The sequence below is a fragment of the Neurospora tetraspora genome, assembly GCF_033439725.1.
Source record: "Neurospora tetraspora strain CBS 560.94 chromosome Unknown B0H65scaffold_2, whole genome shotgun sequence".
Taxonomy (NCBI): domain Eukaryota; kingdom Fungi; phylum Ascomycota; class Sordariomycetes; order Sordariales; family Sordariaceae; genus Neurospora; species Neurospora tetraspora.
Window position 1 is genome coordinate 1,079,541 of NW_026944384.1, and position 22,235 is coordinate 1,101,775.

Consider the following 22,235-nt stretch of genomic DNA (forward strand, 5'->3'; position numbering starts at 1 on the left):
ATTAGTAAAAAGGTTATTAAAGATTTAAAAATTCCCGTTATCCCTATTAAATTTCGTTATCTTAAAGGAGTTTTAATTACTATAGAAGGGGTTATAATATCAAGATTTATTTATTTTCTAACCGAAGTTAATAGTTACGTTTACTTAATATACGTTTATATAGTTCCGTTTTTAGAATTCCCTATTATTTTAAGTAAACCTTAATTGAAAGTTATATATATTTATTCTATTCTCTACGGAAAAAGGATATAGATAGGCATTACTAATTATTAGGTCCCGTATATAAGTAGTAAATAAATTTTAAATCTATAATTTATTAAGGATATTAATTCTACGATTTATATTATAGTAACGACGTTCGTAAGCTACATTCGCCGGCTCCGGAAGGAATATGGCGGCTATATTACGGAAAAAATCATATTCGTAATTAATTTAACGGACGTTAAAAAAGCCTTATAGCCGAAAAAGAAATATTCCGAAGAGTAATTTTGCGAAATAAATCTAAAGAAGTATTACGACTTCCTATTTTTATAAATAAAGGAAGAGGCGGATAAGGCTAACCCTTACTATTTTAATATTAATTATAAAATTGGATTTAAAAAGGACCCTAACGGTAAAGAGTTTCTGATTCCCCTTAGATTACTCTATAATATAACCCGCGAGGAATTCCTAGTTTTAAAGAAGACGTTGAAGGATTCTTTAAATAAAGGGTTTATCCGTGCCAGTAATTTAGAAGCGGGAGCCCCGGTTTTATTTATACGGAAGCTAGGTAGTAGATTCCGCTTTTACTATAATTATTATACTTTTAATATTATTATACAAGCGGACTGTTACTTTTTACTATTTATTGGCGAAACGTTTTGTATTTTTAAGGGTATTAAATAGTATATTAAAGTGGATATTATTTAAATATTCTATAAAATCCGTATAACTATAGGCGAAAAATAGAAAATAGTTTTTAAAATACGCTTTAAGTTATTCGAATAATTAGTAATCCCTTTTAGGTTAATAAGCATATTAGTTATATTTTAATAATATATTAGTTATATCCTTCGGGAATACTTAGATAATTTTTGTACGGTATATATAGACGACGTTTTTATTTATACTTTAGGTATAAAGGAAGAATACAAAGAGAAGGTCCGTTTAGTATTTTACAAAATTTTAAAAGCGGGTTTATATTTAGACCCTAATAAGTGTAAATTCGCGGTTAAAATGGTTAAATATTTTAGGTTTATTATTTATACGGGTATTAATATTTAAGTCAATCCCGAAAAAGTTAAAATTATTTTTGAATAGTTTTTCCTTAATTTCTAGAAAGGTATGCGGAGCTTCCTTAAGTTTATTAACTATTATTGGATATTTATATTATAGTTTTCGAAGGTCGTCGTTCCGCTTATAGCGTTAACTGGGAAGGGTACTGCCTTCGAATAAATTAAGGAATATAAAAGCGCCTTTTCATTATTGAAAATACTTTTGATTCGGGCTCCTATCCTTACGGAATTTAATTCGGATTATAAAACCTTCCTAAAAACGGATTATAGCGGGTTTACCCTTAGCGGAGTAATTTTTTAAAAGGTTAACGATACTAGAAAGTAGGCGGTTATTAAATATTATTCTCGGAAATTAAATATAGCGGAGTATAATTGTTGTATTTACAATAAAGAAATACTTACGATCATTAATTACTTAAAATAGTAGTTAGTTAAATTACAAAACTGTAAATTATTTATTATTTTTGTTAATTATTATAATTTAGAATATTTAATAAACATATAGAGATTTTTAAAGTAGTAGGTTTGTTAAGCGGAGTATTTATTTCGGTTTAATTTTAATATTAAATACTAGCCGGGTAAGGAAGGGGTAATCTTTAATACGCTATTCCGCCGGGAATAAAATTTGCCTATTAAAGGAAATTACGAAGTTTACAATTTATAAATAATTCTAAATTCCGTTCTTAAAGGTTATTTTTTAATCTATATTTCTACGTCCTATATAGTCCGTTTAGGGAAAAAGGGTGTAAAGGTATTCGAAAATCCGGATTTATAATAGACTTAAAATTAAATAGCCCTTAAGGATTCCCCTTATTAATAGGTTAAAGCTGTAATTAAGAATAATAAATATTATTTCAACCCTTCTTCGAAATTTAAGATCTAGATTGCCGATTATAATATTAATTCTTAAAGACGGCTTTATTATTAAAGCCGCTTTTAGGTTCCCAAAGCCCCAGTATATACCGAATCGGATACCGTTAACCTTTTAAACTAGTCCTAATAGTTCAACGTCTTCCGTACTATTTTAATTTAGGTTATTTACGACTTTTATATTTTTAGCCACCTAAGTAGAGAGGTTTATTAATTAATATTATTAATTAATAGAGTGGTTTTAAGTAGGGGATAAGGTTTGATTGAATTTTAAAAATTATTTTATTAACTATCCTAAGAAGAACTTCGATTAGTTAAATACGAAATATACTATTTTCAAAATCCTTTCGCCCTATATAATTAAATTCTTTAGTCTTCCCTATATAGTATATAACGTGTTCTATATAGACCTTCTATATTAAATAATTATAGACCCTCTACTATGCTAGAAGGTTACCGATAATTAATTGCTAATTATAGAAGTAGAAGGTGAATTAAAATTCTAAGTAAAGGAAATTTTCTATACTAATATTATTAGAAGATAAGAGAGTATTATTCAAAAAGTCTTAGTAAAATAGAAAGGTTATTTATTATATTCTCTTATAGGAACCTTTAAAGAAATTCCAAAAGACGGTTACCTTAAATCGGTTTAAAGAAGAATATAGACTAATAAATACCAATAGCGGACTAATAAGTTACTATATTAAAAATTACCCCAACGAAGATTATAAACAAATTAATTACAAACTTATTAGAGGGTAGAAAAAGAAAGAGCGTAAAATTAATATTAAAAAGAATAAAAGATTAATTAGGGCTAAGCCCTAAAATTACTAATAGTTACCGATTAAACATCTCTTATAATTTCGTCCAATAAATTCTTTACTACCTCATTAATATTAAAAGTATTAATATCGTCCTCCCTACTACCAATTAAATTTTCTAGAATATAATTATAGGGGTTATAGGCTATAAGCGGAGCGGAGGAAGCGGGGAGCGGGGATAGTAGACGAAAGCTATTTAAAGAACGGATATTGAAGGGTAGACGAATAGTATTCTATTACTAAAGGCCGGTACAGGGTTTTTTATTAGAAATCTCTTTAAAATTCGGGGTTTTTGGCGGTACGCTACGTCTCCAATTGCAACGCCTTTTCAGTAGTTTTTTTTATCGATAGTATTATTATACCTCTTAAAGATGGTTGAAAAGTTGGATTCGATAGTCTCTCCTATTACTACTATACTTTAACTATATCAGCCTTAAAGGCGGATACCTTATCCTTAAATTCCTAGAGTAAAGAGGCATCGCCGGGTACGATAGCGGCCACTATCGGCGGATAAGTAACGGAGAGAGCGGGGGAGACCGAACTAATTTTATTCCAAGATCCGCTATAAGATATTAAATATAATTAAAAATAAAAAGAGAAAGGAAAACAAAGAAATAAAAAATAATTTACAAGGGAATTACGGAGGCTTATTCTATAGTAATTAAATAACTAAGGGTATTGAATATAACGAAATATAGCGAATATTTAATACTAAGTATATATTTTTTAATATATTAGGTTACAAAGAGGTCTTAAACCTAAATAGGAGTCGGGTAGTATTTCTTTTTAATTTAGGCGTAAGGGTTATAAATAGAGGTGCTGAAACCGGGGGTAACTTTATAAGCGTACCTATTAATAAAATAATAAATATACTAATCGTTATTGGGGGTAGGGCCGGCGGTAATTACAATTGTGATTTCAGTTAGAGTTTTAGCGGAGCCGATATTAATATTAGAAATATTGGGAAATATAGGGAGGTATTTCTTTTTAAACGGAATAGGAGGGACGGCGGCTACAATAGCGGGGGATACAATAATAGAAGGTATAGCAGTAGGCGTAGGGGAGCTAGCACTATTAGTAGCCGCTTGATTTATTATAATATCTACTACTATATTTACATTATTTATTAAAATATAATAACAACGTTAGGGGTAGGAGGGGTAGATATTTTTAGTTTATTTGCGATACGGGTTAATAAAAGTAACAATAAGGGTAAGAATAAAAAGCGGATAGGAATATAGAAGTAATAATAATAATAGATAAGAAGTAAAATTAACGATAAAGGCGTTAGTATTGAAGGGGATACTTACAATTGGGGGTTCTAGCCGGGTTGAAGAAGGGAGGAAAAGAAAGAGAGAGAAAAAGAGGGAAATTTGAAAAATAGGTTATTCACGTACGTAGTAAGTAATAGAAAGGAGGCTTATCGTTTAATGTTTAGAATATACGTATAGAATTACGCATATATAATTAACTTTTTAATTGGAGGAGAAGGGGGGGCTAATATTATAGGGCTGGTGCCCGTAGTTGAAGGTACTTAGTAGACTTACTAGGCGAGCCCCCAGCTAGTACGGTAGGGTGCAGCTAATTTGGTGTTTTGCCCTGCCGGTAACCCTCTAGCCCGTATACGCGTACGTCCTTTGAAAAGGATAGCTGGCCGTACCCGCCCAACGGGCACTCCTTTCTCCTCTTTTCCCTTCGTAGAACCTTATCGATTCTTTTGGCGAGCATCTGTGTCAACTGTGCTGCACCCCTTACACTTTAATTAATAATAATAAGTAAAGTTTTTTGGGAATAATCGTATTAAATTTATAATAGTTTACGTAAAAACGAAGACTACCGTCTATTTTTTTAATAAATAGGATTAGGGCGGCTTATAAGGTCGAATTTATTTTAATAAACCCCTTTAATAAATTTTCCAAATATATTTCCGCATAATTTCTAATTTATCGAAGGATATTTTATATAGGGGACTATAGCCAAATTCGTCTAATTAATAGCCTTCGTCGAATTTGATTTTGTAATCGTACGGACGGTGTTCGGGTAACGTATTTAAATTATATTTATTAAAAACCTCGATTTTGTTATAATATTCGTGGGGAATTGCGCGGATTATTTCTTCGCAGAATTCTTTTTCATCGCGAGAGAATGGCTCCTAAACGGAGTTATTAAAAGTTCGTTTATATTAAATAAACTAATCGATCTCGAAAATACTTGTAAAATAAATAATTTAATTCTCCTTCTTAATAAATTATAAAAAGAAGTCTCTATCTAATATATATATTTAAATAGGACGATACTTATACCACCCTATACTATCGTGTTTTAATTAATAAATACCTTAGGCGTCCAATCCCCATTTTCTATTAATAAAGTATTTTGAATAGTAAAGTCGCAATTCGGATTTTAAAAATAATACTATGAAGTAGGTAAAGTCAATTGAATTATATTCTATTTTACTTAGTAGGTTAGATTTCTTAAGAATCAGCGTACGGTTTTAGAATAAATAATGTAGCCGGGCGTAGCCGGATTCGCCGTTATTATTACGGGTATATTAGAGATCTACTGGAGTAATAGGGACCGTTAAAGGTTCGGTATCCTTATCGGCGAAGGCCTCCAATTTATAAATCTGCTTTTTAATTTCCTTCTAATATTATCGAGCTTCCTGTTAATATTAGTTTTGTATGTCGAAGTCGATTTCTTTCTTATAGTAGTTAAGGAAAAGTTAATCTATAAAGATAAATTCTATAAAAGTATAGTCGCTCGTAAAACGGGTAGTAAACCTACCATTATTTTTACCGTCCACTCGTTATTCATCCTCCCTAACTATAAGGGCCTCGCAATATTCTAAATCTTTCTAATAGGTAGGGTTAACTAGCATAAATATCGAATCCTAAACTTCAAAATTCTTTAACCAATTGGGGTCCAACTTCTATTTTAAAGGAAAGAATAAATAACAATTCCTATAATCTACCTAAATATTGTAAAGGTTAAACTACTTCCGGCTGACGATAATATTGTAGGCTATATTAATTATAATAAAATAATCGAATAATATAATTCGATTTGAAATCTTCAAAATAACTTTAATAACCTCCTTAATAATTTAATTTATCTTTCCTTAGTAATTGCTAATTCCTCAAACTAAAAAATCGCTCGTAAAATCAACTAATAATCGTTTTTTTCAATCTTTCAACAAAGGCAATACTAATAAACAAATGACCATTTACTCCTATATCGATCAACATATTAAGAATACATAAAGATATTCTATTATTAACTAAAATATATTAAATGAATAAAGATTCTCCTCCCAAAAAAAATTTCAATTAAATCCTTCTTTTCCTTTATATTTCTATCTATCCCTTTTCTATTATTCTATAACCGACACCTCCCTTAAGAAGGAATTTGATACACCCAAAATAATTAATTTCCTTACTTATTAATCAAAACTACGGCCGGGGCAACTAAAACCTCCTATCCATTCTCGTAAACCAAATAATGATTAACAATAGTAGTAACGCAATCGTAGCGTTCGCAATCGAAATATTCCTTCTCGGAATAATCTTACTTAATATAACCCTTCTCTTTACAAAAGGAGTACCTACCTTCGTTAAATAATCAAATAATTTCTTCGTAACAATTACTATTTTGACGAATAACGCTTCCGCCTCCTCCTCTAATAAATTTAAGAATAAAACCAAAAGAACTAAAACTAAATCCTTTATTATCTCTATTATTACCCTTTCTAAATTTAGAAGGGGCCTTATTTTCATCGATAATAATCTTTAATACTTATTTAAAACCGAAATAATTATACAATATAATTCGAAGGAAATAAATAAATCGCAATACTTCGCGCCCATCTACGTCTTATACTTAGTAGGAAGGCGTTAGAACAATTCCTATTTCTATTCAATTTTAGAACGTTAATATCCGCTAACTATCCGAATAAACTTATTTTTTAATGAATTAAAATCATTACTATCTTTTACTTTTAATTTAATAAAATTATAAAATATATTCTCTTCCTAATTAAAGCTATAATATTAGCGCTACAACTAAGTTATGAAGCTAAAGATGTTTTTTATTTAATCCGGATAAATTTCGCCTAAATATAGTATTAAATTATAATAAGAATAACCGGCCAAGCAACTTTTAATATACAAAAACTCATTATAATCCGTCGAATAATAATTAATATTAATTTCGAAGTTATTTTAAATGAAATTGTACTAAGCCTCGAAAGGAACATCGTCTTCCTTATCCTAATTATAATCCTTAGTAAAGTCAATTTACTTAATACTATAATAATAGGAACTAAAATATTCTCCGTTATTAAAATCCCCGTCCTCGGGAGGTAAAATCGAAAAGTAAATAAAAACCTTAAAAAGGGCCTCACTAACATCCTTCTTAATACTAAAAGAATTGGAAGTCCGTGCCCTGGGCCGCCCATTCACCGGCTTTGCCCATTAACTGGGCCGTTCCATTACCGGCACTCCCTTCCAGGTATTTAGGCTGCCCTGGTTTTCGTTTCTCCTCTTCCGTTAGACAACTACAATCAAGCCCTTTTCGTTGTCGCCTTCCAGCCTCCATCAAAATACTATTTTTTTAACCTTTCCCTTATTCTTATTCTTATCTTTAAACACTCCTTTACCAATACTCATATCGGCAATAAAATCTTTCAATCCTTCAATAATTTCCTCTTCATCAACAGAAGAATTCTTCAACTATTATACTATAGCGGAATTAATAATGGGCGTACTATACCAATCGACTAAAGTAGGGACCCAATTGTAAATAATTTTAAATTTAACGTTTAAATAAGAAATAAAGCAATAAAACTCCAATACCTACTCGTTGTATATTATATTTATAATAAACAATAATTTAAACTCTTAGAATATAGCTTAAGGATTTCTGTAGAATAATTCAACGAACTTTTCTTCAATAAGTAATAAAAAAACGGGAGGTTCAAAGAGGGGAGGAAAGTGTAAAAAGGAACGCTAAGGACGGAATTACAAATAAATAACTCAACGAATTTTTCCATCTTCTATTTTAAATCGTTAATAACCTCCTTCCTAATTAAACGAACGTCGAATATCTTAATATCTTCGATTACCTACAAAATATATTAATTAAATAAATCGAAGGACAATTCAAATTGAAACTCCTCGTCATCCTTATAATTAGTTACCGTATCGGCCAATACTTCGTCGGGTAACTTTAATTAATAATATATATAATATAGGGACTTCTTACGAAGGATTGTAAATTTATTGCGAAAATATTCCTTATTGGAATAAAAGCCGTTATATCGTTCCTCGTTAAAGCGAACAATTTTATATATATTATCCTTAATAATAAAACTAATAAATTACTGTTTAAGGATAAGCTTCTTATTATTAACGGCGACCTTCTTCTTAAACTTCGATTTAATAACCCTATCCTCCTCTTATTCAGGATCGGAATTTAGAAAATGAGCGCCTCCTTCTCTATCGCTATCTCTACCCTCCTCGCCGAAGAAGGTATTATTGTAATCGTCGTTAAAAATATACCCTCCTCACCGAAGAAGGTATTATTATAATCGTCGTTAAAAATATCCTCGTTACAACCATCGACATCGCAATTTTTAATCTATTCGGTATCTTTATAATTATTAATCGGGGGGATAGCTCAGTTGGGAAGATCTGGGCTTGGATTTGGCTTACGGTTTCCGTGAGGTCGTAGGTTCGAATCCCGCTCCCCTCTCTTCCATCCGATTTTTCGGATGGAATTCTTCCCCCACCCTAAGCACGTAATTAAACTCGCAAGGCTTACCCTAGTCCAGAACCTCGAGTACCCCGCCAAAAAGTAGATTCGGGTCGATTCTCTACCCCTCGCTAAAAGTAATTACCCCGTCCGGTAATACGATAGCTATCTGCCCAATTAGCGTACGATTCCTTAAGCAAGCAAAGTAATGCTTACCCTCGCCTCCGCTAATTAGGGCCCTCGGGCCGACTAAGAAGAAAGTATAATAACGAAATTCGTAAGACCCTACTACCCTCCCCCTCCCCGAGGTAGTGTCCTAATAATAAGATGTATTTGGTTAACGATAAGGACCTAGGGTGGGGGTAGAGGGGCTAAGAAAATTGGAGGAATCGGAAGGAAGGCTTGGATAGAATGAAGATAGATACTAGATGTAAAGACGCGGGAGGTTTTCATCCGGTACTTGTATACGGTTTTTCCGCCCGGCTTTGAACGACGAAGGACCGCATGCCTAAATAAGCGACTAGATTAGAATAGCTAAAGCGTGAATAAGATTATTATTATTATAATTATTAATTGAAGCGCCCAGTCTTCAACTAGATTCGATGTCCGGGGCCTAGAAGTGTCATGGCAGAGATCTACACCAGAGGTCGTGGTGCTATGGGCCCTATATCGAAGCGAGGAAGGCGCGGCGATTCTATTTATATTAGGTCGTCTAGTAAAAAAAAAAAATCTATGTGTGCTAAGCCGGGATATTATATAACTATACCCAAAATAGGTATAACCCGGACTTATTAGGATACGGTTTTATTAATTAAAGTAAATAGTATCATATTTCCGTCGCCTTTTAAATTAATATAGTTTAATAAGAATCGTGTGTATCTTGATATAAAAAACGTTATTTAATTGCACGTAATTATCTTTTCAATCCCTGAATTTGAATAGTATTTATAGTTAGAAATACCATTGAAATAAGTATTATAGATAGGATTCGTTATAATTTTATTAAACCGGTCGCGCGGCTATTTATAAGTTTGTTTGCGACTATACGCATAATTATAACTTATATACCGGATCGTTATTTTAATTCCTAATACTCCTAGCAAATTTAATAGTCCTAGCAACTTTAGTATTCCCGGTACTTCTACTTTTACTTTAATACTTTTTAACCCTACTACCTTCAATTAATAATATTACCTTCAATTTCTATTTTTTTATTACTACAATTATCGTATAATACCAGGAATTATTTGGAATCTTTAATATTTTGTAATTATAAGCCTTTAAATAAATACGACGACTATGTATATAATTTTAATAGGGTATATTCAATTACGTATTATTTTTATATATTATTTTAGTATCGGACTAGTATAACGTACGTATAAATACTACTTCCTTTATCGTGACCCACAACCGCTATTCTAAATTTGTTATTACTACCTTCCGTTTTAAAATATTAATAAAAGTAATTATAATACTATTTATTAAATGATTATCCGCCAACCCGATTATTAATAATTATCGTCTACCTAATAAAATATATTATTTAACTAATAAACCGCAAACCCTACCCAAAAATTTAAAATTATATACTTCTTTCTACTTTAATACTTTTACTACCCGTTACTCTTTTTATTTTAATACTACTTTTTATTACTAAATTAAATAATTATAATAATAATAACGTATAATAGGTAATAGCCCGCTTATTAATAATAATAATAATGAGCTTATTCACGCTTGACTGTCTAATTTAACTAGTCGCCTATTTAGGCATACGGTCATTCGTCGTTCAAAGCCGGGCGGAAAAACCGTATATCGCCGAATACCGGATAAAAACCTCCCGCGTCTTTATATTTAATGTTTATCTTCATTCAATCCCAAACCTTCCTTCCGATTTCCTCTAATTCTTTTTAACCCCTCTACCCCCACCCTCAGTCCTTATTATTAACTAAATACGTCTTATTATTAGGGTACTGCCTTAGGGAAGGGGAGGGTAAAAGGGTTTTAGGAATTTTATTATTGTACTTTTTTTATAATCGGCCCGAAGGCCCCGGTTGGTCAAGGCGAGGAGTAAGCGTTACTTTATTTATTATTAGGGAATCGTGTGTTGATTGGGTAGAAGAGTTAGTATACTATCGAATAGAATAATTATTTTTCGAAGTAAAGAGAATTGACCCGAATCTACTTTTCGGCGGGATACTTGGGGTTTTAGACTAGGGAGAGCCCTGTAAGTTTAACTACGTGCTTAGGGTGGGGGAAGAATTCCATCCGATCTAAGAACTAGAAAAGATCGGATGGAAGAGAGGGGAGTAGGATTCGAACCTACGACCTCATGGAAACAACCGCAAGGTAAACTATGCCCAGATCTTCCCAACTGAGCTATCCCCCCCCGCTTATTAATATAATTAGTAATATACTTCCTTCTACTTTAATACTTTTATTACCGTTATTAGTTTTTATTTTAATATTGTATCGCCACTTACTTTATTACTAGATAAAATAATTATAACGACGATAGATAGTAGTACCCTACCTATCAATATAGTTAGTAGAAATTTTTAGTACTTATTAACTCCCTCTTAGAAAAATATTAGAATCCTTCTCCCCCTACTTTTTAATTCTTAAATTTTCTCCTCTTTAATATATTTACATTCTTATATTTAAAATTAATTTTAATATTTAATCTTAGACAATTTTTAATCCTTAATTATTATTCGATTTCGTATATTGCGTTATTTTATATATTTCCCGAAGCGGCCCTTTAAATTTAGAATTACCTCTTCCTAAGTCAATTCCCTCCTTCCTTTTCTCTGTATTTTAATTAATAATATGTTCAATTATAGAGAAGCGGATTAGAATTTTTCTTTTTATGTTATTTTAAAAGCTTTTTATATTATTTTTGAAACGGCCCTCTAAACTTAAAATTACTTTCGCCGGGTAAATTCCCTTTCTTATTTCCCTTCTTCGTATTTCCCCTACTAATATTTTCCTTTTTATAATATAAAGTAAAATAAATTAGTTATTAGCTGGTATAAAACGTATCGGTTATACTGGCGGCGAATTTACTTTTTTATTATTTAAATAATAAATTCCCCTCCCCTTTCTTCCCTTCCTTTCCGTTCCCTTCCCCTCCCCGCACCCTATTTAATTATTCGGTTTATTAATATCTTTTTAATTTATTGAAGCGCCCATGCCTTCACGAGATTCGATGTCCGGGGCCCAAAAACTGTCATAGTTCTCCACACCAGAGGTCGTAGGTCCATGGGCCCCACATCGAAGCGCGGAAGGCGCGGCGATTCTGTCTATTACAGGTCAGAATGCAAAAAAAATACCCGTCTTGGCAGACCCAAAAGGGAAATTCTAACGCTAAATAAAACACGGTTTCAATAACAACGAAGACTATGCTATATTTCAACACCTTTAAACTATTATACCTCAATAATAATTAGATATATTAGAATGCCAAAAAATATTATTAAATATAGTAAATTCGTTTAATTCTCCTATATCTTCCGCTAAAAAACATAGCGTAAAATATAGTTACAAATAGTATTACAATATTCGACCCGATACAACTGGATGCGACCGGGCGGACGGCTATTTATAATCGTTATATACGATTATACAACTATCTCGCAGTCCCGGCAAGTCTAGCACTCCCGGCAAGTCTAGTAGTCCCGGCACCTCTACCTTTCACTTTAATACCTTTTAACCTACTACCTTTAACCAACAATACTACTAATAACACTTTCAATACTACCTCTTTCATCGCTATAATTATCGTGCAATACTAGGAATTATCTGGAATCTTTAATATCTTTTAATTCCAAGCCTTTAAACGACCGTATAAATATTTGCGCGACTTTCGGTAAAGTATATTCAATTACATATTACTTTAGGGTTGGTCGGTCCCAACAAATTAATAGGGCGATGTAGGTACAAACCCCACCTCGATATTATTAACGTTAATACTCAATACTTCAACTTTTTATCGCTACAACTATCGTGCAACAACAACAAAGCTCTAGAATCGTTGATTTCAAGCCTTCAAACGATTACATAAATATTTATACGACTTTTAATAGTATTTAATTTCAATTGCGTATTACTTTATAATCGGGCCAATTAAATTAGTAGGGTATAAGGTAAGTATAAATACTACCTCCTCTATCGCAACCCGCGACCGCCATTCTAAATTATCCTATTTTCCTTCTCAATACCAATAAAAGAAATCGCAATACCATTCACCGACGATCAACCCAACTACTAGGGACTGTTACCCATCCGACAAAGCACGTCATTCAATTGGCAAACCCCAAACCCCACCCAGAATTTTAAATAGGTATACTACCTTCTACTTCAACGACCTTCACTACCCGCCGCCCTTTCTATTTTAATATTAGAATTACCTTTATCGCTACCCACTTTACCGCCAAATAAAACAATCGCGACGATAATAAACGGTAGTACCCCGCCTATTAATACAGTTAGCAGCGAAATTTCTAGCAATTAGCGGAAATTTCTAACACTTATCGGCTCCCTCCTAGAAGGGAATAAGAATCCCTCTCCCCCCGCCGTTTAATTCTCAAACTTTCTCTTCTTCAATATACTCATATTCTTATATCTAAAATCAACCTCAACACTTAATCTCAGAAATCTTTTAATTCCCAATTATCACTCGACTTCGCACATTGCATCACTTTATACATCTCCCAAAGCGGCCCTCTAGGCCCAGAACTACCTCCTCCCGGGTCAATTCCCCCCCTCCCTCTCCCCGCATTTTAACTACTAATATCTTCGATTATAGAGAAGCGGATTGGAATCTTTCTTTCTACATTACTCCAAAAGCTTTTTACATCGCTCTCGAAGCGGCCCTTTAGGCCTAAAACTACTTCTCGCCGGGTAATTCCCCCTCCTATCTCCTATCTCCTATTTCTTCGCATCTCCTCCCATTTCCTCCTATCTCCCCTCTTTGTATTTCCCCTACTAATATTTCTTTTTTATAGTATAAGGCAGAACGTATCGGTTATCGGCCGGCGCAGAATGTATTGGTAATCTAACCGGTAGCGAACTTATTTCTCTATTATTCAAATAATAAATTCCTTTCCTCCCTTCCCCCCTCCTCCCCCCTCCTCCCTCCCTTCCCTTCCCCGTACCCTATTTAATTATTCAATTTATAATGTCTTTTTTACTTACTAAATTCGTTCTTCAATCTTCCGTTCTCGCAACCGTATATTATCTTGGCCGCTCGGCCAATTTACATTATAAGCTACGGCGCAAATACATTTGTAGGAAATAACGGCTACGGCCAATTTCGACAGTACACTGAAATTATTATTCCGTTTCGTACTAAAACACGACTATCAAAAACACATTCGCTTCAACGTTAATATCAGGAGAAAAAAGACATTCCCCCCTACAATTATTAAATTAAATATCGATTATATCGAGCTCCCTAGAGCGAAGCTAAAGCCGGATATTATTCGTCCGAAGGCTTCAAGTATATTTAAAATCCTTTCTTAAGTTCATTATTTAAAATTCATTTTGGCTTTTTAACTTTTTAGCTTCCATTCTATTAGCCTAATTAGGATTCTACAACGATCATTCGGTTCATTATTCAATTATTGAATCTTTCAATCTTTCAATCTTTCAATCTTTCAATCTTTCAATCTTTCAATCTTTCAATCTTTCAATCTTTCAATCTTTCAATCTTTTAAGATAGAATCCAATCAAATACCGCCGCCTAGCAACTAAGAGCAGCGCAATCAATATGGTCCTATACTTACTCAAAAGAAGTATCACGCTTATAATAAAAAAAAGCTAATATTAGCATTTATTAGTAAAAATAATCCTACCCTCATTATAATCACTTATAACGTTTATCATAATAAATATACTCTAATAAGCCATCCTTCCCCTTACTAGTATCTAATCTATTATTATTTCTCTTCCTATTAGCTAACCAATTACCCAATATTATCTATTTAATAGTAAATCCTTCAAAATGCGTAAATCCTACTAATAAAATCCTAATATACCGTATCGTCTCACTACCTTCGGGTAAATAGGATGCCCGTTAGGGTAATATTACGATCCGAGCCGCGGGGGGTTGCGGGTACGATTTAAATATTACTAGTTGGCTGGCTATTGTAATAGGCTATATTTTAAATAACTAATCTTTTTTTGGATCTTAGAATCGATTTCGGCGACATTGAAAAGAATCTAGCTTATAATTAACCGCTAGTCCTACTACTACTACCACCGCCAATACTAGCGATAAAAGAGGACCTATAAATACTATACTCTCTTTATTAGAGGAGACCCGAACCAAAGTTAACTATCGACCGCCAATTCCCCTAGTGTTTTTAACCTTTAACTTCGTATATTCTAAGCACCGGTCCCGTTTTAACCCCCTTAACCCGCTCAACCTCCGATATTTTAACGTTTTAATCCCCGTTAAAGTTTCGATAGCGAAGATATCGATATTTCCACCCAAGACTTATTAGAGTTTGAACGGTAATAATAACAATATTAAGGCGAATTCGGACTTTATATAATTACCTGTTAAGAGTTCGAAGCTAAATAACGTTAACAAACCCAACTTCAATAGGCAGTCTAATAACCCCAATTGGCTGAGAGAATTAGTCTAGACTTATAACGGCCTGTTAACCGTTCGGTTTAATTATTATAGTTACAACAAATTAATATTCAATTAATTACTACCAATATTTAGTACCTCAAAATTTATACCCCCAAATTCTAAACAATTAAGGATAAGGCTATTCGTACTAATTAAAGAATCCTAAAAATCACGTTCAATAGAAAGTATTCACAAGTATAAATTCCCTACCTATATTTATATTCTATAATTAACTTTTTATAGGACAACTAAGAAATTGCTAAACCTCGTCGAAAAAAATATATTGTTCAACGTAGACATCATATTCGCTGTTATAACTAAGAAGAGGATATTATACGTACCCCTTTATTAGTAATATTGATTGCTTATAAATATCCTAATCTATAATAACTATTTAATAATAACGATAAATTTACTTATCCTTATAATCATTTTATATTACCCCGTACAGACCGTAACCCAACTACGGGCTTCTATCGACTCTATAATAACGATAACTAATTTACTTCCCTGAAATATTACATAATTCGACCCCTTACGGACAAGAATAATATAGGCAATTATGTTATTTATAATGAAGATGAACGATTCCTCTACCCGAATTATTACTTCTTTCGATATATTAACGACCTCAATCCCGATACCGGCAACTATATAGTTTATTTATCCGATTCACAATATAATATCTTCTTTCAGTGAAAAGTTTATATTATTTATAATAGTATAAACTAGGGTTCGGATTATATTTCAGGAGACTATTATAAAAGGGACTTTTGTATTTTATATTTAAGTAGAATTAAAGATAAGGGTAAACGTCTAATTAGTCCGCTAAATATTCGTCCAACTAATTCGCCCGATATGTTTATATAATTTACCGACAATAACGACGCTAATATTCAACCTAATATCGACGATTTACTATATTTTATTTATCTAATATATTATTAAATACGCCGTCCTATTAACCGGGATCCTATTACCGGATTTTATGTAGTATACGTTTATACTAGTTTAAATTACAATATTCGACGGGAAAATAAGGTCTACCTTAATTATTATCGAAACTTTCCCCGTAGCAATTTCTTCGATAAATAAAATATTAAACGCAATTATTATAAATAATATTAAGTACCGCTTAATAGAGACGATAAGGACGATAATAATAACTTTTACAATTTTAATAACGATACCGACCTATTTTAAATTAAATGATTACCCCGTTTACAAATGCAGAATAATCCCCTTAATAATCTAAATATTATATTTAATATCGACGACTTCGTATAAGATTATAACTTTCTCGAAACACAATCCCAACCCGAACAACTCCTATATAAAAGAAGTCAATACGGTCTAGGACGTCCTAAAATTATTACGCCCTTACTAGAGCCGGCCGGGCCTCGATTTCCGGATATACTTAGCGTTAAATTTGAACGGGACCCGGTATTTAACGGCGATATAAATACTAGAACTATTCTGGATTCACATTACTAATAGCTTTACAATTACCAAGCTATATTAAATACTAATACTATAGAAAAATATAGCCGCTATAACAAAAAATATTTTTAATTATTAATTTAAAGGGTTAATAATAAGGATATTTATTTACGGTATTACCGTACCGATAAGGATCTTCGACCGGGCGAACCTTTTAAATATGAGAAACTCTACTCGCACCGTAGGAAAACTGTGAACAGGGTGAACGACCACGAACGAATCAATGATGGTGATGTATTGTGTGTGGTCAGACTGTGCAAGTCTGGAGGTCTAGAAGTAGGGCAAGGGAGGTCCCTGTGCGGTGGGGCCATGGCCAGAGGGAGCCATGGCTGGCCGCACGTGACACGGGACACCTCCAACAAAAACTCTATTCGGACCGTAGGTAAAATTTATAAATCTTCAAGTAACTTAAGGGGGTTAGGGTCTAAGATTTCCCAAGCTGGTCGGGAATTTTCATTTATTTTCTCTCTACCTCCCACTCCATATACCCTGACCGTAGCGCTTTTATAACTCCCTAATTTATGAAAAATATTAAAAACATAGGGTTTTAGGAACTTTAAGAATCTAAGGTCGCTAATACTTGTCTGGTAGATAGGGGGATAGGGGGATAGGGGGGTCGCTTAGGTTGGAAGATAATACAAAAATCAACAAATATTCTGATATTATTTTTCGATTCATACGCTTACATCTAGCCAAGTTATACTTAGTTGAAGTTTGAGACTACGGTCCGAATAGAGTTTTCCTACGGTGCGAGTAGAGTTTCTCTTAAATATAACGCAATAAATAATATAGACTTTAATACTTTCGATTATAATTTCCTAGAATACTATCTCCCCCCCCTCGACCCGGTAGAAAAAATATTTATTATACGAATCTGTATCTATTTTAGTAAATTAATTTTAATTTCCCCTACGAAATTACGTAAATACTAATAATATATTACCAGATATTTATACTTTTGCCTAGTAATAACGAAAGTATAAGGGTTATTGTACTAATTTTCTTCTTAATATTACCTATATTTGTATTTAATCACTTAGGCTACCCGAAGAATTCGATATTATTTTACTACGGCTACGCAATTATTAGAATTACTCAAACTTTAATCGAATACGTAGGGAGTTTAAAGTTAACCGTTGTGAAATTAAAATATAGCTTCGGTTTTTGAAAGAAAATTACCTTAAATATACCGATATCGAGATTATTTAGGAACGTTTTGACGCGTTATTAGAAAACGGCGATATTATAGATAATATAGTTCGTATTAATATAGATAATATAATTATTAAGGAATTAGATGAATTATAAGAAGTAAGATTAGAAGAGATTTTGGCCGAGGTTGACCTCGAAGTTGGTGTAGCCCCTAATGTAATAGGTAGTGTACTTAAGGATATCGATTAATTTAGGGTACAATTTTATAGTAATTATATACCCGATCTTAATGTTCTACTAGTTCGATTCGTAAATTTACTGGATAATTAATAACCTCTAGGCTCCGAAGGACAGCCTTTAGGCCAGTAATAATAACCTTTAGGTCCGGCTTCGGCTCCGGCTGTAATACTAGTTTTTGGCCCGGCTCTAGCTCTAAATCCGGCTTCCGCTCCGGCCCTAACTCCTAGCCCAATTCCAGATCCAAGCCCGGCTCTAAATCTAGTTCCTGCCCCGCTACTTAAACGTTATTATATTTAACTAAGCCCCCTTCGAAGCTAACCGATTAACGCATTTCGTTGTAATTAAGTATTATTATTTTAGGTATTTCTTAATTTTTACCCTACTAGTAAGGTTGAATATTTTAACCTTTGTATTAAGAAGATTGATTATAATAAATATATTTAATATATTATGCGCTAATATAATAGCTGATTTATTCGATACGAAATTTTTTAATATATTGCCTTTAATTCCTTTATATATACTTAAATTCATAGTAAAAGTTCGTTCTATGTACGAAATATACGCTTCGACCCGGAAACCTTTGTCGATTAATAAAGCTATAAAAATATTTTAAAGCTCGCTCTAAAAAAGCCTAAAGTTTATTCAATTCGATTGTTCGGTGTTCGGATACCTTTTAAGGTATACGGTTACATTAGTTCAAGAAATCCCGTAAATTATTATTATATATTAATTTTTTAAGTATACTAGCTATATTTATAATTTTTAGTACTGTTAATTTATATTGGGAAAGTCCAGTAAAATATATATTTAATTATAATTTGTAGTTAGATTTTAACGATTAAGATTGTTGTTATATATTTAGGAATAATATTCTTTATAATTTCTATATTATTACTTATTATTTCCTTCGACGATTTGAACTTTTTAAAAAACATATCCTAATATTAAAATTCAAATTCGATAATTATTAGTAGCGGTTGGAATTTTAGGCTCGAAGAACTAGCTATACCTATAGTGTATATTGGGTAAATGATATCGATGCTCCTAATTTAGCCGATCTAAAAGTCCGAAGAGAATATACTAAAATGTAGGGTTTATATATTATAGTATAAAATCCAATATTCGATAGGATTAAGTAGCTAGTAGAAGCCTAATTCGGAGAAGGTAAGGATCTAGAAGGTCTACCTCCTAGTACCTAAAATCCTAATAGTTAAAATAATACTTAGAATTAACTAATCCCGATTTCCTATTTTGTTAAATACCTTAAACGCACCGATATTTTAAGTAAAAGGATAGATGAAATTCAGCTTACTTTCTAAAGATTTATGATTATAATTAATTAGATACAAAAATATATTTATAACGATGTTTATTACCTTCGAGCCCGCCGTTAAATCTGAGCCTTCCTTAATAATAGGCAAATCCCGGACTTTAAATTCCTAATACTAGAACGGAAAATTTACCGGTTTTACTTTGTTAGGAAGCTATATAAATACCACCTCTTTACTATCCGTATTAACCCCGGCTTTTGTCTTTTCGACGATAAACGAAATAATAGTATTTTTAACTAATATAATCCTTTTATTATAATAGGTTGGATGGCTAATATAGATATTCAATTATATACTAATATACATATTATATTTAATTACGTAGCCAAGTACGTTTTTAAGGCTAAGAAAAGGATAAAATCTTATAATAAAATTGCCAACGAATTAATACCCTAAATCACAATTAAGAATCCAATTAAACAATTTACAATTAAATTTATAAATAAGTTTATTATTAAAAAGGATTGGTTTGCTTAAGAGGTTTATTATTTATTATTTAACCTTCTTTTATAGAAAGTACCCGTATAGTTGTTATAATAAATTATCGTTATCGAAATGACCGAAGTATTTTTTTCCTTAATCCTAATATAGATTTCCAGGGTACCGATCGGAGATTAATTAATAATAACGAGGCTAAAGGTATTTATATTAATATAGCTAGCGAGGCCCGGTAAACCCGTTCAATTTATTAAAAGTATATAAATTGTAAAGATTATTATTCTTATATTTTATTTTTCTAATTTATTCTTACATTCGATTATACTAAATTACGTCCTAAACTTTTACTGACCGTACTAAAAAGAGGGTTATTAACTACTTCCCTATTTACAAATAGGATAACGCGAGGAGCCGCCGGAAGTTTAAGCGAGTTAAGCTAATGCTATAATACCCGTATCGAAGGCCTAATAACCTTTACGTTGTTAACGATATTTAATATAATAACTTTAATAATGTTTATGTAGTATATTATAAAACCTATGTTAACGAATTAGTTTACCCCGACGACTACTATAATAGATTTCTACCTATAATGTCCCTCGCAATGCTAAAGATATTAAATATATTAATACTAGTAATCTACATAGCAAATCTATTTACGTTAAAGAGAATAGAATTATACTCGCTAAAAATCTTTAAACTCAAACTAGCCTAATCAATAGCTCGATTAGTACTATTATTAATATTACATAGAATACCGACCCGTCGTATAATATACATCCTAAAGCCGGCGACCCCCCTTTCGTTATATTCGTATATTTCCCCGGTTATAAGGGATCTAACTACTTCGAAGAACTAAATTACCCTAATATCGAGGATCCAGAATATACTATCCCGATATTCCAGTCTACTCGAAAGTTCATAAACGGAACTCTTACTTACAAAAAAAATTAATTCCCCCTAACCATTACAGATATACGTATAATACACAAAGTATAGGGTCAAATATTAGACAAAATCGTTATCGATATTTCAAAGAAAGACTTTATAATTGGTTTATTATATATAGCCGTCTCTCGTATTCGCACCCTCGAAGGTATTATATTCAACGAAAGCTTCGAAATATATATTTTACGTATTAGAAACACCATGATTTATACCTACAAAGCTATAGATATTTGCAAACGTATACCTTAACAACTATGACCAAGCTATCCCCTACCACTATATTATATCCGGGGTAATAACCTCAGCAGCCCTCCAACATCTAACCGAGTACATCAACTCCCGCGCGGTCCCTGTAATATTGACGATAATAATAATAATACTAATAATAGCCGGCCGCCCCGGGGAAGGGGATTACGTAGTAGACCCCGCGGTAGACTTCCTAATACTTCCAAACCTCGGGGAAGACCGCCTACCAATACAACTACTTCTAGTAAAAAACGTCGTAGAAAGCCGCCTACCAATAAAACTAATAATACTCTAAGCAAGGCAAGCAATATAGCCAATACAAGAAGGCCTCGTAAAAGACCCCGCAAGAACACAACTAATAGACCACCGCGATTAAAGGGAGGATAGATTGAAGGGAATAATTAATATACTTTATTTATATAGTTTTTACATGGTTTTTACATAGTTCTTATTTACAAGGTTCTTATTTATAGGGTTCTTATAAGGTTTTATTCATATAATAATAAATATAAAAAGTATTTAAAAAAAGAGTTCAGGACTTATAGTACGAACCCTACCCTAAATCTCTAAAAAACGAATCTCCTAGACCTACTTTAAAGGATAGCCCGTAATTTACCTATATCTTAATCTCTTTACCTTATTAACATCACAAGACTTTTGTAAGCAAATTCCCGAATTCGGTCTCCACAGTTCGGACAAATTAATATAAATCTAAGAGAAGTTAGCGCAGACGGGACAAAGCGTTTTAATAATCATATTGTAAAGAAGAGAAAGAAAGAGGCTCAAATACGATTCGAACACACAGTCTCTACTTATACTAATAGCGGCGCTTTAAGCGTCCTCGCACGTCGTTATACCATGGGGCCCTCATAGCACCCCCTGCGGGGGCTAGTAATAGTAGATGGAAGAGGTAGAGATTATAAAGACGATTAGAACGTTGTTTGGAGTTGTTTAGGATAATAATAGAAATCTGAGCGGGAGGGTGAGTTTGGTAATGTCTAGTAATATCTGGTGATATTTT

At 32.4% G+C, this 22,235-nt stretch overlaps 2 protein-coding genes, 1 non-coding gene and 1 pseudogene across 4 annotated transcripts; 3 read left to right on the forward strand and 1 right to left on the reverse strand.

Moving 5' to 3' along the window:
• The first annotated feature begins 8,627 nt into the window (after nucleotides 1-8,627).
• Nucleotides 8,628-8,713, forward strand: B0H65DRAFT_t81 (annotated as a pseudogene). Its single transcript has one exon. The product of its transcript is annotated as a tRNA-OTHER (tRNA).
• Nucleotides 8,714-11,017: 2,304 nt separating this feature from the next.
• B0H65DRAFT_t140 lies at nucleotides 11,018-11,105 on the reverse strand. The gene has a single exon. It is a non-coding gene; the product is annotated as a tRNA-Val (tRNA).
• An 8,717-nt stretch (nucleotides 11,106-19,822) lies between these two features.
• Nucleotides 19,823-19,978, forward strand: B0H65DRAFT_418797 (uncharacterized protein; the record flags this gene model as incomplete). The annotated part of the gene is made up of 1 exon (XM_062824163.1): nucleotides 19,823-19,978. A coding segment is annotated over one exon (156 nt), but the record flags the coding sequence as incomplete, so codon positions are not given.
• Nucleotides 19,979-21,019: 1,041 nt separating this feature from the next.
• Nucleotides 21,020-21,217, forward strand: B0H65DRAFT_419411 (uncharacterized protein; the record flags this gene model as incomplete). Its single annotated transcript, XM_062824207.1, has 1 exon — nucleotides 21,020-21,217. A coding segment is annotated over one exon (198 nt), but the record flags the coding sequence as incomplete, so codon positions are not given.
• Between the last annotated feature and the right edge of the window lie 1,018 nt (nucleotides 21,218-22,235).